The 19,371-nt window shown below is 44.2% G+C and overlaps 1 protein-coding gene and 1 long non-coding RNA gene across 4 annotated transcripts in view; both read right to left on the reverse strand.

Moving 5' to 3' along the window:
• Window positions 1-1,199: 1,199 nt before the first annotated feature.
• The window catches only part of cfi (complement factor I), a 33,167-nt gene continuing 14,995 nt past the window's right edge, over window positions 1,200-19,371 (reverse strand). The window contains exons 13-24 of one of the 3 annotated variants that reach the window (XM_031276651.2): window positions 17,592-17,779; window positions 16,949-17,053; window positions 16,741-16,860; window positions 15,284-15,343; window positions 15,176-15,199; window positions 11,410-11,549; window positions 11,153-11,256; window positions 8,114-8,218; window positions 7,829-8,004; window positions 5,604-5,705; window positions 4,921-5,069; window positions 1,200-1,371 (exon numbers count right to left, since the gene is read on the reverse strand). In XM_031276651.2, the coding sequence (XP_031132511.2) occupies window positions 1,303-1,371; window positions 4,921-5,069; window positions 5,604-5,705; window positions 7,829-8,004; window positions 8,114-8,218; window positions 11,153-11,256; window positions 11,410-11,549; window positions 15,176-15,199; window positions 15,284-15,343; window positions 16,741-16,860; window positions 16,949-17,053; window positions 17,592-17,779 (1,342 nt within the window). In that variant the 3' untranslated portion in view covers window positions 1,200-1,302. The remainder of the gene's footprint in view (window positions 1,372-4,920; window positions 5,070-5,603; window positions 5,706-7,828; window positions 8,005-8,113; window positions 8,219-11,152; window positions 11,257-11,409; window positions 11,550-15,175; window positions 15,200-15,283; window positions 15,344-16,740; window positions 16,861-16,948; window positions 17,054-17,591; window positions 17,780-19,371) is intronic. The other 2 variants (XM_031276652.2, XM_031276653.2) reach the window with 2 other exon arrangements.
• LOC116034108 lies at window positions 18,092-19,356 on the reverse strand. The gene is made up of 2 exons (XR_004100981.2): window positions 18,958-19,356; window positions 18,092-18,147 (listed from the first exon to the last, which is right to left on the reverse strand). It is a non-coding gene; the product is annotated as an uncharacterized LOC116034108 (long non-coding RNA).

A 19,371-nucleotide genomic window follows, 5' to 3' on the forward strand; every position in this document is an offset into this window, starting at 1 on the left:
ATATGTTTTCAAAGAAAGGAAAAAAATATGTTTTAAGTATGTTATTCATCAAAATCCGTATTGATTATCTTCCTGTAGAAAATTTAAATGTTTGTGATGACACTTTCTGCACTTCAGGGTGAATAAATTTAAATTTATATTACAATAAAACATCCTGGGGGAAAACATTGTGCAGCACCATTTTTAGATGTGTGTTTACATGTGCACAGCAGTAGTAGTAGTAGTATATTCCCTGTGTACAGCAGTAGTAGTAGTATGTTGCCTGTGTACAGCAGTAATAGTTGTAGTATGTTCCTTGTGTACAGCAGTAATAGTTGTAGTATGTTCCCTGTGTACAGCAGTAGTAGTATGTTCCCTGTGTAAAGCAGTAATAGTAGTATATTCCCTGTGTACAGCAGTAGTAGTAGCAGTATGTTCCCTGTGTACAGCAGTAGTAGTAGTATGTTCCCTGTGTACAGCAGTAGTAGTAGTATGTTCCCTGTGTACAGCAGTAGTAGTAGTATATTCCCTGTGTACAGCAGTAGTAGTAGTAGTATGTTCCCTGTGTACAGCAGTAGTAGTAGTAGTATATTCCCTGTGTACAGCAGTAGTAGTAGTAGTATGTTCCCTGTGTACAGCAGTAGTAGTAGTATGTTCCCTGTGTACAGCAGTAGTAGTAGTAGTATGTTCCCTGTGTACAGCAGTAGTAGTAGTATGTTCCCTGTGTACAGCAGTAGTAGTAGTATGTTCCCTGTGTACAGCAGTAGTAGTAGTAGTATGTTCCCTGTGTACAGCAGTAGTAGTAGTAGTATATTCCCTGTGTACAGCAGTAGTAGTAGTATGTTCCCTGTGTACAGCAGTAGTAGTAGTATGTTCCCTGTGTACAGCAGTAGTAGTAGTATGTTCCCTGTGTACAGCAGTAGTAGTAGTATGTTCCCTGTGTACAGCAGTAGTAGTAGTATGTTCCCTGTGTACAGCAGTAGTAGTAGTATGTTCCCTGTGTACAGCAGTAGTAGTAGTATGTTCCCTGTGTACAGCAGTAGTAAGTACCCCGTCAAGAACAGAGTTAACAGAAACTTAGTTTTGGCCAATCAGAGGAGGCCTTTGCAGAAGTAAAAAGTAGCAGAGAGTGCAAATAAGTATTTTGTCCGCTAACACAAGTATATAACAGAGTTTTCAGTGACAGTATTTGAAACAGATTTGCAGTGTCAGTGTTTTGTTCATAGAAACAGGAAAATGTATTTTATTGGACACAAAGTGAACAAATAATATACATTTAATAATAGGCTATTTGAACACTCTTAATTATTCAAAGTACTTTCATCAGGAGTTGAACCTGGTGACTGCCGGCCAGCCGGTATGACTTCTGATCCACTCAAAGTAATGAGCCACCTGTCCGAAGGAAGAGAGAGAAGGAATCAATATTAACGTTACGTTATTAATATATCTGTGCTCGTGCGTAGCTCAAACACTGAACATGAACGAAGCAACCAGACGTCCAAACCATGCGATGATATCGGTCGTTTGTTCCTACACATCCAAACCACAGAAACATGTCGATGTGGGTGAAAGTTACTGTACGTCCACACCGCCGCCGACTTGAGCTGCAAAGAAGCTCTGGCCGCCCGGTCGAGGACGCTTGTCAGAAAGTCCGGGGAAGCTGTTTGAGGCTTTGGCCGCTCTGACGTAGCAGCATTCTATGTTCATCATGGAAAAAGATCAAGCAGCCACTGCACGGCCAATACACTGACACTAGAAACCTTTTATAAATGACATATATAATGACAGAATGTGTATTGGTTGTTGGTCGCAGCGGTGTCTGTTAGCAGTTAGCTCGCTCGTTAGCCGCTGATGATGAATGATTCTTGAAATATCAAGTTTTTTCTCGTCATGTCGACTTTATTCTCATCATGTTGACTTTATCTCGCCATTTCGACTAATTCTCGACATTTCAACTATCGAAATAAATGTAAAAAATCTTCCTCCTTAATTTTTTTTCCCTTGATGTGTCGTACAAAGTGAAATATTGTATATTTTACCTTTATTGATTTCTACTCATTTTGCCTCAGAGAGCCTCCTGAAATGTTACTTTGTTCTTTGTTTTTTTACATTAAATGCCATTTTTGCACATTTATATACTTTGTTATTGTCATGTATGCCTGTCTTTATTAATGAACACAGTGAAATAATAAAAAACCATTAACCTAAGTTCCTACTCTGAGTCTCTGCATTATCTCTTGGTATTTGTCCAATATATGTTTTCAAAGAAAGGAAAAAAATATGTTTTAAGTATGTTATTCATCAAAATCCGTATTGATTATCTTCCTGTAGAAAATTTAAATGTTTGTGATGACACTTTCTGCACTTCTGAACCGCAGCAGCGTGCAGGCAGAGCGAGCAGCCGCCAGCTGTTGATCCGTGCAGGACTTCACCGTGAGCGGACTGTTTAGAGACCATGTGACCGGCAGGTAACGTTAACTGGTCCCTATACGCAAACATCATAAATGATAGGGAACCCAGCAACGGCCATGATGAGCTTCTCCTCCTTTTTCTCTGAACTAATGTTTTGGTAGGAACCAAAGTTTACATCGTGTGTTTCTCTGGGATCAGCCAGCGTGAAGGACGTCTATATTCTGATTGGTTGCCGCTGCTTGCCGCTGAACCGCGTCATAGCTCATTACCATAAAGTTGACCTACTTTCAACTTTCTGATTGACGCTCTGGTCGCTCAAAACGCGACGGCGACAGATTTTCCGCTCCTTGCAGCTGAGAGAAGCAGCTTCCATTGAAGATGAATGACTTCCTGTATCTTTAGAAGCTCAAGTCGGCTGTGTACGTACAGTTAGGGTTGGGTACCGAAACCCGGTGCTAATACGGCACCGGTGCCCGAACGACCGGTATCTACCGGACAGAATTAAAACGCGGATTTCGGTGCCTCATTTCGGTGCCACTTAAATGCCTTCTGCGCTGCTCTCTGATGCTCTCAAACAGACAGGCGCATCGCTGCACGTGACGCTAGTTAACACTACACTTGACAGCAGGTAACGTTAGCATACCGCTAGCTAGCAGCTGGATTAAACACGGTTAAAATGCTGACAGCTAAACGGTGTAAAGGGTGTCTGTATTTCAATTCAATTCAATTTTATTTATATTATCAAATCATAACAAGAGTTATCTCGAGACACTTTACAGATAGAGTAGGTCTAGACCACACTCTGTAATTTACAAAGACCCAACTATTAATTAGCTAATGCTTACTCAAGAGCAAGCATTAGCAGTAGCTATTGCGACAGTGGCGACAAAAAACTCCCTTTTAGGAAGAAACCTCGGACAGACCCAGACTCTTGGTAGGCGGTGTCTGACGGCACCGGTTGGGGGTGTGATGAACAGTGGCAATAATAGTCATAATAAAGATGGTGGAACAGTGGCCACAATGGTAGTCGTAGTAGTTCATGTCATAGTAGGGCACAGCAGGGCGTTATGGGGTGTAGTGTGGCACAGCAGAGCATGGGTGGACCCCCAGGACGCAGCAGGTCACAGCCGGACACTGCAGGGACTCGCAGAGCGTAGCGGGGTGTAGTAGGTCCACAGCGACAGCTGCACCCAAGACCCAGGTCTTGGTGCCACCCTAATCCAAGGTGATGTTCTGGGTGAAGTGTAGAGGATTCCAACAGCCAGACGTTAAGCAGTGTCAGAGAATTTCTAATAAGGGAGACGGGCTCTGGCAGCGTGCGGCTGCCGTTGTCGGAAAAAACAACACAGACGGTGTGTTCACTTGAAACTAGTAAGCCTCATGGTGCATTCAAAGTTTAGCACACTGGTATCGAAAAAAAAAAATAATAACGATACCCAACGCTAGTAAAAGTCCTGTGTTTGTTTGTTCGACTTGGCGCTCTTTAGGCGGCTGCATATATGGAAAAAAAAACCTAAAAAGATTCTAACAGAAGGTTTCTCAGCTGTTTTTGTAGTATTAGGTATCCTTAATAACATACTAAAAGTTTACCAAAGTTTTGACCACTAGAAAAGTGTAATTTTCAATATGGCGTCCAAGATGGGCAGGAAGCCCTTAAAATATCCAAACTCCTTCATTATTTGACCTAGCCAAGTAATCTTGGTGTCTAACCCCATGTTTTCTGGGTCTATGAATCCATTGGACTTGTCCATTGGATCCATTGGCAAATTGTATTTGCCCTTATTTTTCACATAAATATGCTTGTAACCAATTGCTTTAATATATATATATATATATATATATATATATATATATATATATATATATATATATATATAATTGTACTTGTAATCAGTTATTTATCATACAAATATGCTAATTAGAATATTATATGGCCAAAACATGTATAAGGTACCAGTATTCATGGTGTAGGAGGAATACAAAGGAGTAATGGTCATTTTAAGGACCTGGCAGCCAGCATTTTGAAAATGGGGCCTTTCTTGAAGTCAAACTTTGGTAAACTTTTAGTATGTTTTTAAGTACATCCGATACTACTGTAAACCACTGTTGGGGTCAAGCCATATTTGCAGCTGACTACTTTTACTTGCTCCAAATTACTACGACCATTAGAGGCAGCCGCCACTAGGAACGTAATTATGAGTTGAAGAGCAAACAACCTATGGGAGCATTTGTTGGGGAAGGACTGTCTCGACAGCAGACGATGTAATAAATTGTACTGCAGCTACTTGTTTGTAATATTTGATCGTAACGTACAAATATGTATCTATGCTGTCCAGCTGAATGTTGATTTCAGACCGTCGTCCACCAAGAAACGCTCCCAGAAGTCATTTGATCTAGCGTCATTCTGACCTGACAAGCACAGGACCATGTCCCGTTTGAAAAGAAAAGGAAACAGAGAGGCTTTTTTTTTTTACTTTACGGAACAAACGGAGCTGCGTCACATTTTGCGTCACGATTTTTTTTCATTACCTGTGTATAAACTCCAGGGAATCCCGGCTGACCGCACCTCTCTCCCCAGCTGACGATGCCCCACAGGTAGGAAAAACCCAGCTCATCCTGACACACCAGCGGACCGCCACTGTCCCCCTGACAGGAGTCCACACTGCCGTCCAGATCACCTGCAAACACACACACACACACACACATATACACATATACACACACACACACACACACACACACATATACACATACACACACACACATATACACATATACACACACACACACATACATACACATATACACACACACACACACACACATATACACACACACACACACACACACACACACACACACGCACAGACACGTATGCACAGACAAAACATACACCCAGCCACACACATACAGGAACAGACACACACACACACACACACATGCAGGCACGCATGCATGCATACACACACACACACACACGCGCGCGCGCGCAGACACACACACACACACACACACACACACACACACACATGCAGGCACGCACACGCAGACACACACACACACACACACATACACCCAGCCACACACACACACACACACACACACACACACGCACGCACATGCAGACACACACAACACACATACACACACATTACCACCTTCACACGTCCATAAAGCAGCTTGTTTGTGTGTATTTAGCTTCTTTAACCCACCTGCACACATCATGCCGAGTTTGAAGCGATCTTTGTAGAAATTCTCACAGTTGGCGATGAGCGACACGTTGGCCCAGAGCAACACCTGAGCCGCTCTGCCGTCTGTGGACCAACGTTTAACATTTAAACACTGACTTGATTTTGACTTGATTGACTTGACTAAACTTAACTGAAATCGCCACTAAACTTCACTGTCTTGTGATCGGCCAGCAGTCGCCGTAATTTTGTAAGATATCAGAAATTCATTCATTCATTTATTCATTCATTCTGTATTTATCCTCTAAAGGTCATTAAGGGGCGGCCCTCATTTGCAATGTCATCGATTCAAATTACAAAGACATCAACAGAACAACAACACAGAAAAGACTACACTAATATTAAAAAAAAAGACAATCAAACTTTCTGAATTGGAAAAATGATTTGATAAATAAGTTAGGATAATACAGATTCAAAAGAAAGTACAATTATGTAAAGCAGGCCCAAGTAGAGTAGAGTTTGCATGTTTCAATTCTGATTTTATACAAACTCGTTCATGAGAATGCGTTGCTTTGTATCATCGTCATGGACGCTAACGTTACAGTTTGGGTCAGTACAGCCCTGTGTTGTAGTCAAGACCACCTAAACCATGACCAAGTCATTACCAGGACCAGAGTGTATCGAGACCGAGACAAGACCGAGACTTTGAGGGGTTGAGACCGAGTACCTAGGTAAGGACTACTAGCCAGTCAGAAGCAGAGTATGAGGGCGTGCCCTGACAGTACCTAGGTAAGGACTACTAGCCAGTCAGAAGCAGAGTATGAGGGCGTGCCCTGACAGTAGCTAGGTAAGGACTACTAGCCAGTCAGAAGCAGAGTATGAGGGCGTGCCCTGACAGTACCTAGGAAAGGACTATTAGCCAGTCAGAAGCAGAGTATGAGGGCGTGTCCTGACAGTAGCTAGGTAAGGACTACTAGCCAGTCAGAAGCAGAGTATGAGGGCGTGCCCTGACAGTACCTAGGAAAGGACTATTAGCCAGTCAGAAGCAGAGTATGAGGGCGTGTCCTGACAGTAGCTAGGTAAGGACTATTAGCCAGTCAGAAGCAGAGTATGAGGGCGTGTCCTGACAGTAGCTAGGTAAGGACTACTAGCCAGTCAGAAGCAGAGTATGAGGGCGTGTCCTGACAGTACCTAGGTAAGGACTACTAGCCAGTCAGAAGCAGAGTATGAGGGCGTGCCCTGACAGTAGCTAGGTAAGGACTACTAGCCAGTCAGAAGCAGAGTATGAGGGCGTGCCCTGACAGTAGCTAGGTAAGGACTATTAGCCAGTCAGAAGCAGAGTATGAGGGCGTGTCCTGACAGTAGCTAGGTAAGGACTACTAGCCAGTCAGAAGCAGAGTATGAGGGCGTGTCCTGACAGTAGCTAGGTAAGGACTACTAGCCAGTCAGAAGCAGAGTATGAGGGCGTGTCCTGACAGTACCTAGGTAAGGACTACTAGCCAGTCAGAAGCAGAGTATGAGGGCGTGCCCTGACAGTAGCTAGGTAAGGACTACTAGCCAGTCAGAAGCAGAGTATGAGGGCGTGCCCTGACAGTAGCTAGGTAAGGACTATTAGCCAGTCAGAAGCAGAGTATGAGGGCGTGTCCTGACAGTAGCTAGGTAAGGACTACTAGCCAGTCAGAAGCAGAGTATGAGGGCGTGTCCTGACAGTAGCTAGGTAAGGACTACTAGCCAGTCAGAAGCAGAGTATGAGGGCGTGTCCTGACAGTAGCTAGGTAAGGACTACTAGCCAGTCAGAAGCAGAGTATGAGGGCGTGCCACGCTAGCAGCTTGGCGAGCATTATAACGTGTGTTACAAAGTGACTTCTCTTAAGTAAAGGCTGGACTAGAGCTGTTTGGAGCAGTTTGTGAACAGTGTTTTCTGTTGGAGATGGTAAGTCCCTTTGGGGTGGACTTTGGGCTTTTTCACTTTGTAAACCTATAAGGTGAACAAAAAAAGATATATAACACAATAAAGGAAAGCGGAAAAAGCCAAAAAGCATAATATGAGCACTTTAACACATAAATCAGACGATGCACAGGCAGTTAAGTTATTCCCTGCAGTTGTGGTCTTGAAATAAAATCCTGAGTCATCTTTATCCGAGACCGAGACAAGATCGAGTAAAAATGTGGTCGATTCCGAGACCTTCGAAGAGTGGTCTTGAGACTGGTCTTGAGTACTACAACACTGGTACAGCCCACGCACATACCTGCGGTCCGGCCCCACCCGGAGATGCTGCAGGTGTGGTTGGGTTGGAAGAGGTGCTTGGACCAGGGAACGCAGACGGCGCTGATGGCCGGGTTGTCCACCAAACATTTCTGGGTGAACGGAAGCTTCTCCAGCTGCAGCAGAGCGATGTCGTTCTGGTAGGTGCTGGCGTTGTACCTGGAGGACATTTAGAAAAGAAAATTCTGTTGCAATTCTATTCACGTTAGTGTTTACATGTGTGTAACAATGATTGAGGGCTATCTCCCTCTATCAGACAGAGGAAAACCTTGGGTGGATGATGATTTCTGAAACAGGAACGATGTCAGTCGTGTCCTGAGCTTTAGACTTCTTCCAGAGAGAAAACTTCACCCTGAACGCAGAGGGGTTGGGTCTGGCAAAAAGAAAACAAGAGAAAGACTACTACTACAACTGACACTACTAATACTTTTACTCATACAAGAACTACTTTGCAGGGGCGGAGCCAGAAGTTTTAAAGGTCCCAGGGCATGAAAAATTCACTTTATGAGGTTTTTCAACATTAATATGCGTTACCCCAGCCTGCCTATGGTCCCCCAGTGATTTTATGATGTCATAAGGGGAAAGGTTACCTCCCCTTTCTCTGCTTTGCCCGCCCATGAGAGAGAGAAACACATTGTGGCTTGCAAACAAGCAAAGCATGGCAGTTGGTCGAGGCCACACCCCCACCCTCCACCTTGCCCCCCCCCCCCCTCTCTCCTCCTCAATAGCATTTAAAGCTACAGACACAGAAATGGCACATCCTAAGTAAAGATCATTGTGGGACTGGCTCTAGTGGCTGTAATTCTGCACCAAGGCTGAATTTCAGGAAAGAGACTTCAGATACAGTATTAGGGGACCACTAAGGTCTATATAAAAGAGACTTCAGATACAGTATTAGGGGACCACTAAGGTCTATATAAAAGAGACTTCAGATACAGTATTAGGGGACCACTAAGGTCTATATAAAAGAGACTTCAGATACAGTATTAGGGGACCACTAAGGTCTATATAAAAGAGACTTCAGATACAGTATTAAGGGGCCACTAAGGTCTATATAAAAGAGACTTCAGATACAGTATTAAGGGGGCCACTAAGGCCTATATAAAAGCATCCAAAAAGCATCATGTCATAGGACCTTTAAACATTTGGGGCTCAGCCCAAAACACACGGGGCTCCGTGGAGATTTTCTTCTCATTTACAGAAGCTATATGCATTATTTTTCAAGCCATTTGAAATCAAAGAATGCCTCAAAATGTGTAAATCATTTGGGAAAGACATGATAGTTTCGTTAGTGTCATTTTGAAAACCAGAACACAACATATGTAAAGCTTAGATCGGGCACAAAAAAATCAAGCCCAACCCCACCCGAGCCCGTGCACGCTGAGTCCGAGCCCAGCCCGACACATTAACTGTAATTATGAGCCTGAGCCCGATTTAAACCCGACAATTTTTTTAATACGTGGGCCGTTATAACTGACGTTCTCAACTACAATTCCTTTTACTTGTGGGTAACCGATCAAGGCAGCAACATAATCAACAACCCGTTCTCATTCCGAACTCGTAAAATAAGGACGTTAGATAGGATTTAGAGAGTAGTATGTAAGGGAGAATTTCCGCGTAAGGAGGTTGGTTGGGGGGGTGGATGGGTCAAACACAGGACTTTCACCCAGGAGAGCGGGGTTCGCGTCCCGTTTGTCACGCTTGCTATAGTCGTTTTTTTCTTTCCTCCCGCGTGTCACAGAACCGTGAGCCCACCCACGACCCTTTCCTAAACCCAACCGTCCCGTTCTTCCCGCGTGTAACGGAACCGTACGGCCACCCACGAACCTTTCCTAAACCCAACTGTACCGTAGTTCCCGCATCCCGTAACATAACTGCGTCAAAAGGGACGGCAATAGTCCTGACCAAGCGCGTTTACTTATAGCGCTAAAGGGACGGCAATAGTCCCGACCAAGCGCGTTTACTTATAGCGCTAAAGGGACGGCAATAGTCCCGACCAAGCGCGTTTACTTATAGCGCTAAAGGGACGGCAATAGTCCCGATCAAGCGCGTTTTTACGCTAAAGGGACGGCAATAGTCCCGACCAAGCGCGTTTACTTATAGCGCTAAAGGGACGGCAATAGTCCCGACCAAGCGCGTTTACTTATAGTGCTAAAGGGACGGCAATAGTCCCGATCAAGCGCGTTTACTTATAGCGCTAAAGGGACGGCAATCGTCCCGACCAAGCATGTTTACTTATAGCGCTAAAGGGACAGTAATAGTCCCGACCAAGCACGTTTACTTATAGCGCTAAAGGGACAGTAATAGTCCCGACCAAGCATGTTTACTTATAGCGCTAAAGGGACGACAATAGTCCCGACCAAGCATGTTTACTTATAGCGCTAAAGGGACAGTAATAGTCCCGACCAAGCATGTTTACTTATAGCGCTAAAGGGACAGTAATAGTCCTGACCAAGCGCGTTTACTTATAGCACTAAAGGATAATTTTAGCGTCAGTAAGAACGACAAAGGCACCTGACCAAGCGTCCATATTTTACAAGATGGGTGTGAGAACGTGTTGTAATCAAAGCCCTGGAACCATATAGGAGACTTTCTTGTCTCGATCACCTAATTAATACTGTCCTTTGGCACAGTCTGCATGCCGACGCACTGACCGACAACGCGCCGGAAATAGGTGAGACCATATCTACTGCTAAAGGACTCGGGAGATATCTGAAACAATCTGGCCTGGTTGCGCAATTATCGAAGACAGTGCTACAGATGGGGCAGACACGATTTAGCACAGTTTACCTCACACTCAAGTCAGTGCAGGACATAATACCCAGAGCTAAGGGGGAAGCTGGAGAGGCATAGCTTTCTCCCCACCCAATTAGGCTAATAAAGTAATGATTAAAAAAAATGCTTGATGAAGGGCCCGGCCTGAGGTTAGTGGCGGGTCGGGCCAAGTTCGGGCTCGGGCTTGGGCTCGGGCTTGGGCAGAGAATCTAACATATGTTGCCGCCTAAAGAGAGACCAAAACGGTCTATTTTTAAGTTGCATAACATAGGTGAGTAATTTAAAAAATGAATGTTTTAGCTGACGATTCTACTCCATTTAATATTAATTGTAAATCAAAGAATTACTCAATATATACTACAATTATGTATGGAATAGTATAATAGTAGCATGGAACAGTTGAAGGCATTTTAAAAACCTAAAAGATTCAGGACTTTTCGGGGGGAAATTATTTGGGGCTAGCACCCTGGAAGTCACCACCATACTAATACTACAGCATCGTAATTTACTTCTACTTTAACTCTCGTCCCACCTGACGCAGTGAGCAGCAGTGATTACCCAGCATCCTCCGATATATGCACCTCCGCAATCAATCTTCTTGTTCTCCTCCAGAGCAATCTGCCATTGGATCTGGGTCTACAGAACAAGAACAGCTTTCATTGACAGACAGACAGACACACACACACACAGACACAGACAAAGAGAGACAGACGGAGAGACAGACGGAGAGACAGACACAGGCAGAGAGACTGACTGACTGACAGACAGACAGGTTTGTGTCTAACTAACCGGGTTGGCCGGGACTCCTCCCACCACTCTCTTGACTCGGCTCCTCTGTCGCTCCGCTACCTCCACATGGTCCACCGTGGTCTTATTGGGAACCCCGCATTGCAACCTGGACTCCAGATGCACTCTGCTGGCCTTCATTTCTGGACACACATGCACACAGATGTCAGAATTCACATCCAGCTCTGATGTGAATTGGATGACTTTGTCAATCCTTCTTCTGACCAACAATGCTCTTAATGGTCAGGCACCATCATATCTTAAAGAGCTCATAGTACCCTATTGTCCCACTAGAGCACTGCGCTCCCAGAATACAGAGTTACTTGTGGTTCCTAGAGTCTCTAAAGGTAGAATAGGAGCCAGAGCCATTAGCTATCAGGCTCCTCTCGTGTGGAACCAGCACCCAGTCTGGGTTCGGGAGGCAGACACCGTCACCACATTAAAGAGAGAAACCAACCAGACGGCCGACCATCAGCAGAAAAGCCAGTCGGACTGATCAGTCAGCTCCTCGAGGTCCAAAAAAATGCCTCAAAACACACTGAGGCGACGCCAACTTGAGCGTACGCTCTGCGCGTGCACGAAACGTAATACGTCTCCATAGCAGCAGGCGGCGCTTCTCTGTATTGTTTCCCAGAAAATGAAAACCGGCAGCTGATTGGACGAACGCGTCACGTGGGTCTTTTTTCTCCGGAAATTCACAGCCAGACTGTCATGGCGGCTTGTTCAGAATACGATCTCATATTGTACTAAAATAGTTCACCGAAACGTGTTTCTGAAAACATTTTAAGAGAGAAATAGGCCGTGCAGTTGCTGAATCTGTCTTCATTTCAGATCGACAAAGGTCAGTTTAACAGATTTTCATCAGATTTTGAGAGGCTCATCCACTCGCCATTTCCGGGTGAGTCCCGACTGCCCTGTCTCCGACTGAGCATGTCAGGTCGGCCAAAATGAAGGCCGACGGCTCCTCCGACGGACGACGGCATGAACACACCGAACAGACTCAAGTTACTGACCTCACCAGACTGTCCAGCGGCCGATTATTGGGTTGGTGTGTCAGCGCCATAAGAGTACGCTTAAAACTTTCCTCTTTGAAAAAGCTTATAGTTAGGGAGTGAGGAGTGGCAGAGTATGCCTACACCGGCGGGGGAGGGTGTATAGCTACAGACACGGCACCCCTCCTCTTTTCTGCTTCTCTACATAGTTGTCGGATTTGTCTACCAACCCTTGTAGGGCTGGCTCAGGTTTGCCTTGGACCAGCTCATAGTTACACTGCTTTAGGTTTAGACTGCCAGGGGACTTCCTTTGGCACACTGATCTCCTCTCTCTTTCCTTCCATCTGTGTGTATTCAAGTCCCAGTAATGCTTTTACTAACTTAGCTATGGGGAGCTTATTCCGCTAGAGTCCTTATGTTTTCTCCCCTGGCAGAGTTCCTTGGATTTGGGTGGCACCTGAATCATGGTTGCAGCTGCTGCCGTGGTCCTGCTCAACACCCTGCTATGCCTTGCACTGCTACTGCTATTATTTCTAGTCATAGTTCTATAATCTTTATTGGTACTACTGTATAATTGCCCCTGTTCATAATATCAACCGCTATAATTATTATGAATCATATTATCTCTATATCTGTATCAGTGTCTCTGTGTCCCAATTGGCAGCGGCAGATGGCTGCCCAACAAGAGTAAGGGTCTGTCTTACGTTTCTGCCTGTTTAATGGAAGTTTTTCCTCACCACTGTCACACCAAATCCTTGCTCTTGGGGGGAATTTTTGGGTCTCTGTAAATTAAAGAGTGTGGCGAAGACCTAGTCTATTTCTAAAGTGTCCTGAGATAACTCCTCTTATGATTTGACACTATAATCAAAATTTAATTTAATTTGTCTTTGGACATATGGGCCCTAACCCGACTTGAGGTAAGGCGACCTGGTGACCTGAGGCGTTTGAGGCTAGTTGAACATTTCTTTTTTTGCTGTTAAAGAGAGGCAAAGTCCCTCCCATTCCGGTGGACACCATGGCACCTTATTTTAGAAAACAGTATGTCCGGTACTGTACATGGAGAGACAAATACTGTTTTGATCCCATTTGAATTGAGCCTTGAATTACACATATGATGTTCGTCAGTTCAAAAAATAATTTTGCAAGTGAAGAAAGTTCTCAGTTGGTCGTAGGTTCGTCGTAGTACCACTTAGTTTTGCGTGAAACCGCTCAGTGAACTACATCTCTCGTCTCGCACAATATATGTCACCTTGCTCGCTAGCTAGCTAGCTTAGCTGCGTTCCACAACACACGTAGCGTTATCTTACCTGATATGTTTTATCCAGTGTCTTTTTATCAGCCGAGAAGAGAAAGAACGTGTGAGTAACGTTACATCCCCGGCACCAAACACAGACATCGTAGCTTCAGAGAGACTTGGGGCTGACGAGTCTTTCTAATGACACATTTTCACAGGCTGATACTTCAACCACAAACTGAGACTTTCTTCACTTGCAAAATAATGTTAAAGTGACAAACATCATATGTGTATTTCATGGCTCAATTCAAACGGTATCAAAACATTATTTGTGTCTCCCCATTCATTACCGTACATATTTTTTCCGAAATAAGTTCCCATGGTTGTCCACCGGAAGGGGAGGGACTTTGCCTCTCTATAACAGCCTCCACACTTATGGTTTCCGTCTTTTCATCTGATGTTGGAACCTGGTTGTCAGGGATTTGCTCCGAACAAGGATGACTACATACTTTTGGCCATAAAGTGTACTACTGTACGTGTCACTGTTTAGATATCTGTCTATATCCACACTGTTCCACTTCCGGGATTGCTCCGTTGCCGCCAGATGTCCTTCTTTACGGCCGGATGTCCGTCACCTTCCTCTTTCTTTGTGTTGGCGTTCTAACCTCTGGTGGATTTATGAGGACTGTGGCGAACTGCTCCTCAGATCTCTGCAGGGTAAATCCAGACAGCTAGCTAGACTATCTGCCCAATCTGAGTTTTCTGTTGCACGACTAAAACAACTTTTGAACGTACAAACGTTCCACCAAAACAAGTTCCTTCCTGAGACTATTTTGCAGAGGCACCGTGGCTCCGTCCGGCGCTTAGCCCCTCCCAAGATGATTGTGATTGGTTTAAAGAAATGCCAATAAACCAGAGCACGTTTTTCTCTCACCCCAGAATGTTGTGTGGACTAGCCAGACCTTCCTCCGTGGCGCTGTGGAGGAAGGTCTGGCAATGCAAGACTATAGTTTACCAGTCCCTCCAGAAAAACCCAATTATGCGATCGCATAATTCAATGCATAATCAGCCAAAGTCTGCATATTTATGTGGGGGCCGCATTTTTTTCAAATACGCCGCACTTTCGCCGCATAAATTGTCGATTTCCGCACAAAATATGCGGGGCTTGCATGATTTCATAATCCCCGCATTTTCGTTGCAAAAAAGTCACACATATATCTTAGTAGAACGTTGAAAAATTTTGTGTTTACTTCACACAAGAGCAGCCGTTTTCCCCTGTTGCCATTACACGACGTGAACATCATCGAAAAGCTGCAAACCCCGTGATGAAGCCATGATGAAACCGCAGTTTTTGCAAGTTCCCGCAATTTTTGCAAGTTCCCTCAATTTCATCGCATAAAATTGCATAAATATCCCGCATATTCCATCGTATTTTTTAAGAAAACGTGCCGCATAATCAAGGATTTTTGCCCGCAACAATCACAAAAAAACTAACTAAAACTAAAAACAAATTTTTCTGGAAGGACTGGTTTAGGCTACATACCTTTTTGGGGAGAGTTGTACGCTGAAAAAAACAAAAAAACAAATGTTATTATCTATCTGCATGACTAACAACGACAATTTCCAATTTGAAATGGTTAACCCACTGCTGTTTGCATCTCAGTTACATGTATACCTGAGTTTTTATTGAGTCGATGCACCAGCTCTGGTTCTGTGGAGAACAGAGAAATATGACAATTACTTAAATCTGTCAGAAAATCATCGGCATAGCCCCCCATCCCTGAAATAAATTCCGCCACTGCCATCAAGACTGTTAGATGTTGGTTTTAGCGCTGGATTAAAATAATCAGTTCTCCAAAGAAAACCAATCTTTGTTTGAGTGATATCGATTAATAATATCCAGAAATCGATGTTTTAATATATGCCTTTTCACCATGGATTTATAAGTAAAAAGTACAAAGTTGCCAGGATTGGCATCCAGGATTGCGGGTTTCCCTGCCGTTAGCATGCAGCTACTGCATTTAGCAGCAGAGCTGTACCAATACCTGTATCAGAAAAGCCTCCGATACTGCCTAAAAACCTGGTATCTGTTTCAGAAAGTACTGGAGTTTATGCACAATTATTGGAAAGACCTGGGAGGACAAAATGACGAATGAAGAACTATTCACTATCACAAATTCTGAACCCCTGTCTTCAAGGCTGAAATTCAATCGTCTGAGATGGGCAGGCCATGTCTCAGTACTATATGGAGTATTGGAGGAGGGAACTCGGAAACTGAGGGAGAGACATCTTTGCTCAGCTAACAAGAATTAATATGTGAAAAGCGCCACGCATTGTCATTCATGACGGAAGCATGCCAAAGAGAAAGACTACACAACCAGAATGTTTCAGGAGTAATCTGACCCAGAATTGGGCAGAATTTAACAACATTGGTAGCCAAGATGCATGTAGCTACATGTGACAATGTTAATGCCGCAGTAGTTTTAAAAAACACACACTCCAGTAGTTCCTGCCTGGAGCAGATGACCAATCAGAGAAGGCCTTGTGATGTGACATGGAGCCTAGAGTAGAAAAAAACATTTGAACCAGAGAGTTCAGAACAGTTGGAAATCTGAACGTTTTAGCTCACATGGATTTCTCTGAAATACGTTTACTTCATTATTTGTTGTTAAGTTTTGGCCACGTTTAACATGAAATTCCGACATTGCAACATAAAAGATATGACAGAAAATACGGAAAAGCATCATAGGTCACCTTTAATGTAAAAATGATCCTGGGTTGCTTCTTGCTTGTCCAATTTACAGCAAAGGTTCTCTGAGAATCTCTTTTATATCTAAGAAAAATTGGTATTGGAACTGAAATTTCCTTAACCTGATTCATATTGAATCAAATTGTAAATTTAATCGAATTGGGACTGTGTGAATGGGAACTGAAACGAGTCAGGAAATCATTGGCGATACCCAGCCCTAGTTGGTTTAAAGCTTTTTTAAAGAGGTGAAAAAACAGAAATCGTACACAGAACGAGAAAAAGTTTCACTGATTTCCAAAACTGAATGGAAGTAAATTATGTTTTGGGTAAACTGATTTAAAAAAGTGTGTGTATCTCACTGTTGTTTCTGTGTTTGAGCGTTTCATCCGAGCCATCCAGACAGTCAATCTGTCCGTCAACGAGGCCATTTTTATGCACGCACACGCCCGTCTTGCAGAGGAAAGCACCGTTTCTGCAACCTATCAAACACACACAGTTCACATTGTGAAAGACAGGACCATTCAGGGTTATAAAATCCATTTATGTGTGTGTCTGTATTTTCTGTACTTTTGCAGCACATCTCATCACTGCGGTCACCACAGTCGTCAACTCCATTACAAGTCTGGTTCAGAGACACCCACTTTGTGTTTGCACACTCGAAGCCACTCTTTTCTGAAAGACATACATTCACAAACATTTCATAATACTAGAATAGTTTAGCAAAATACAAGAGAAATAAATGTCAGACTGACATGTGATGTGCATTCTTCTTGGAAAACTAAAATGTCTCATGATATATTGTCTCTAAAAGTGTATTATTCAATTTTATGTTTTTTGTTAAAGAAAGAAAAGAAAATCGCGCTCGATGGTGTTTTAAGCCCCCAACGTCGACTTCAAGGCAGCGCTGTAACTGTCGACTTCAAGGTACCTATCCCCCTTCTTAACCCTAACCATTGCCTAATCCTAGTGCCTTCCAGGCAGCGCCTGGAAGACGACGTTGGGGGCTTAAAACACCAAACACTGAAAATCGCAATACTCAAAACTATCAAATTGCAACATTTCTAGAATCACAATAAATGAAAATTACAATACAAATCCAATCGTAAAAGAATTGAATCGAGACAAAAGCATATTGTCCCAGCCCTTCAGTAAACACAACCTATTGAAGGCACCAATGGAAAAGAGTAGAGTAAAATCAGTACGTACTGACCTCTTGATTGTTTATAACAGGTTACTGTAGCGACGCTCATCATGTCCATCTCCTTGTCGGAGATTTCACACTCAGCTAGCGAAGTCTCGTAACCTTGGCAGTAGATGCTAACGCAGCTGCTCGGTAACTGCTTGCCACCGCTGGTTATCAGGTTATTGTAAGACACAGAATCAGCCGTCTCTGCACCTCTGTAAGCACACACACACACACACACACACACAAGTCTGAGTCTCCATCGCCATGTTTTGGTTTTTGACAGCTTAGTACACAAAATGTTGAACGATAGTATACACATTGAGTATGTAGTGCATAGTATGTGCTCTTGAACGCAACCTGAGTGTATAAAACGAAAGTTACGAATTTAACTTTGGTTTTATGAATCCGTACTGACCGCCAGAGGCAGTGCTTAGGTCGAGTCTCTGTATCAGAAAAGTCACCTATAACCTCAGAGAGACTAAGGTATTAAGTCTCTGTGTCATCCCCAAGCTAATTCCTTTTTCATCTTCTCGCTTTGCAGGTTGTCTGCCATCTGTGGTAGCATCAGCTTTGTCTAAACCTGCAACCCAGTCTCACAGCAGTTCGTGTAAATGTCACGTTATTTTTAATCTATTGATACGTGTTCATGGGCACGTTTTTCTTGTTTTTTCCATGTAAATGTCACGTTATTTTCTCGGGGAAAGGACGCCGGGAGACGGCCGGGAGACTGCCGAAAAGGATGCTCCATATGCCGGTAAGCGGCCCGCTGGGGACGCGCCACAATAACGGGATGGGAGGTGGCTGGGAGGTGGCCGCGAGGCGGCCCGCTGGGAACGCGCCACAATAACGGGATGGCGGAGGTTGGGTTTAGGAAAACACCCTACGGGGAAAGGGCGCCTTACACACCGGGAGACGGCCACGGGGGACGGGGGATGGGGGACGCGCCACAATAACGGGATGGCGGAGGTTGGGTTTAGGAAAAACCCTACGGGGAAAGGGCGCCTCACACACCGGGAGACGACCACGGGAGACGACCGCGGGAGACGGCTGCTGGGGACGCGCGACAATAACGGGACGATTGTGATTAGGAAGACTACGGGAAACAAAACGCCACACGCGGGACGTGAACCCCGCTCGCCCAGGTGAAAGTCCTGTGTTGTTTGACCCATCCACCATCACGACCAACCTCCCTACGGATTTTCGGCTCTTTATACTACTCCCTACCATTTTCGTGCTGTGGCCACGAAATATGCTTCCCATTGAAATACATTACTTCACATTTTCGTGCTGGCCACCACGTAAAAAACGAGAAAAACGTGCCCATGAACACGATCAATAGATTAAAAATAACGTGACATTTACACAAACTGCCGTGAGACCGGGCTGAAACCTGTATACTGCAAGTCTGCTTGAAGCTCGCCGCTCGTAGCACTGCAATCTTACGCTCGAAGTTGCAAATTCTTCGCCCTCCAAAGGCTGCGATAAGCTGTTCCTCTTCAGAGAGGGAACAGAGTGTCAACCAGTCCGGGGCTTCTTACGTTGGTGTGACAAAGTCACCCCAAAGTTACAGTTGACATTGTGATATACTGTATATACTTGACCTTGGCCCGAGATGCAAGATATTCAGTTTAAAGCACTGCCTTTGACGGTCACTACGAATGAAATAGAACAGACAAAATGTACTCTGACATCTTTAGAGTTCGTGGAAGGCATATTTTTCACTTTGACGGAGCTTCTTCAGATAAGCATTTATTATAAATGTATTTTTTTCCACAAGAGTGCGTTGTATAAATATATCCCCTCT

The sequence above is a fragment of the Sander lucioperca genome, chromosome 17 (assembly GCF_008315115.2).
Source record: "Sander lucioperca isolate FBNREF2018 chromosome 17, SLUC_FBN_1.2, whole genome shotgun sequence".
Taxonomy (NCBI): domain Eukaryota; kingdom Metazoa; phylum Chordata; class Actinopteri; order Perciformes; family Percidae; genus Sander; species Sander lucioperca.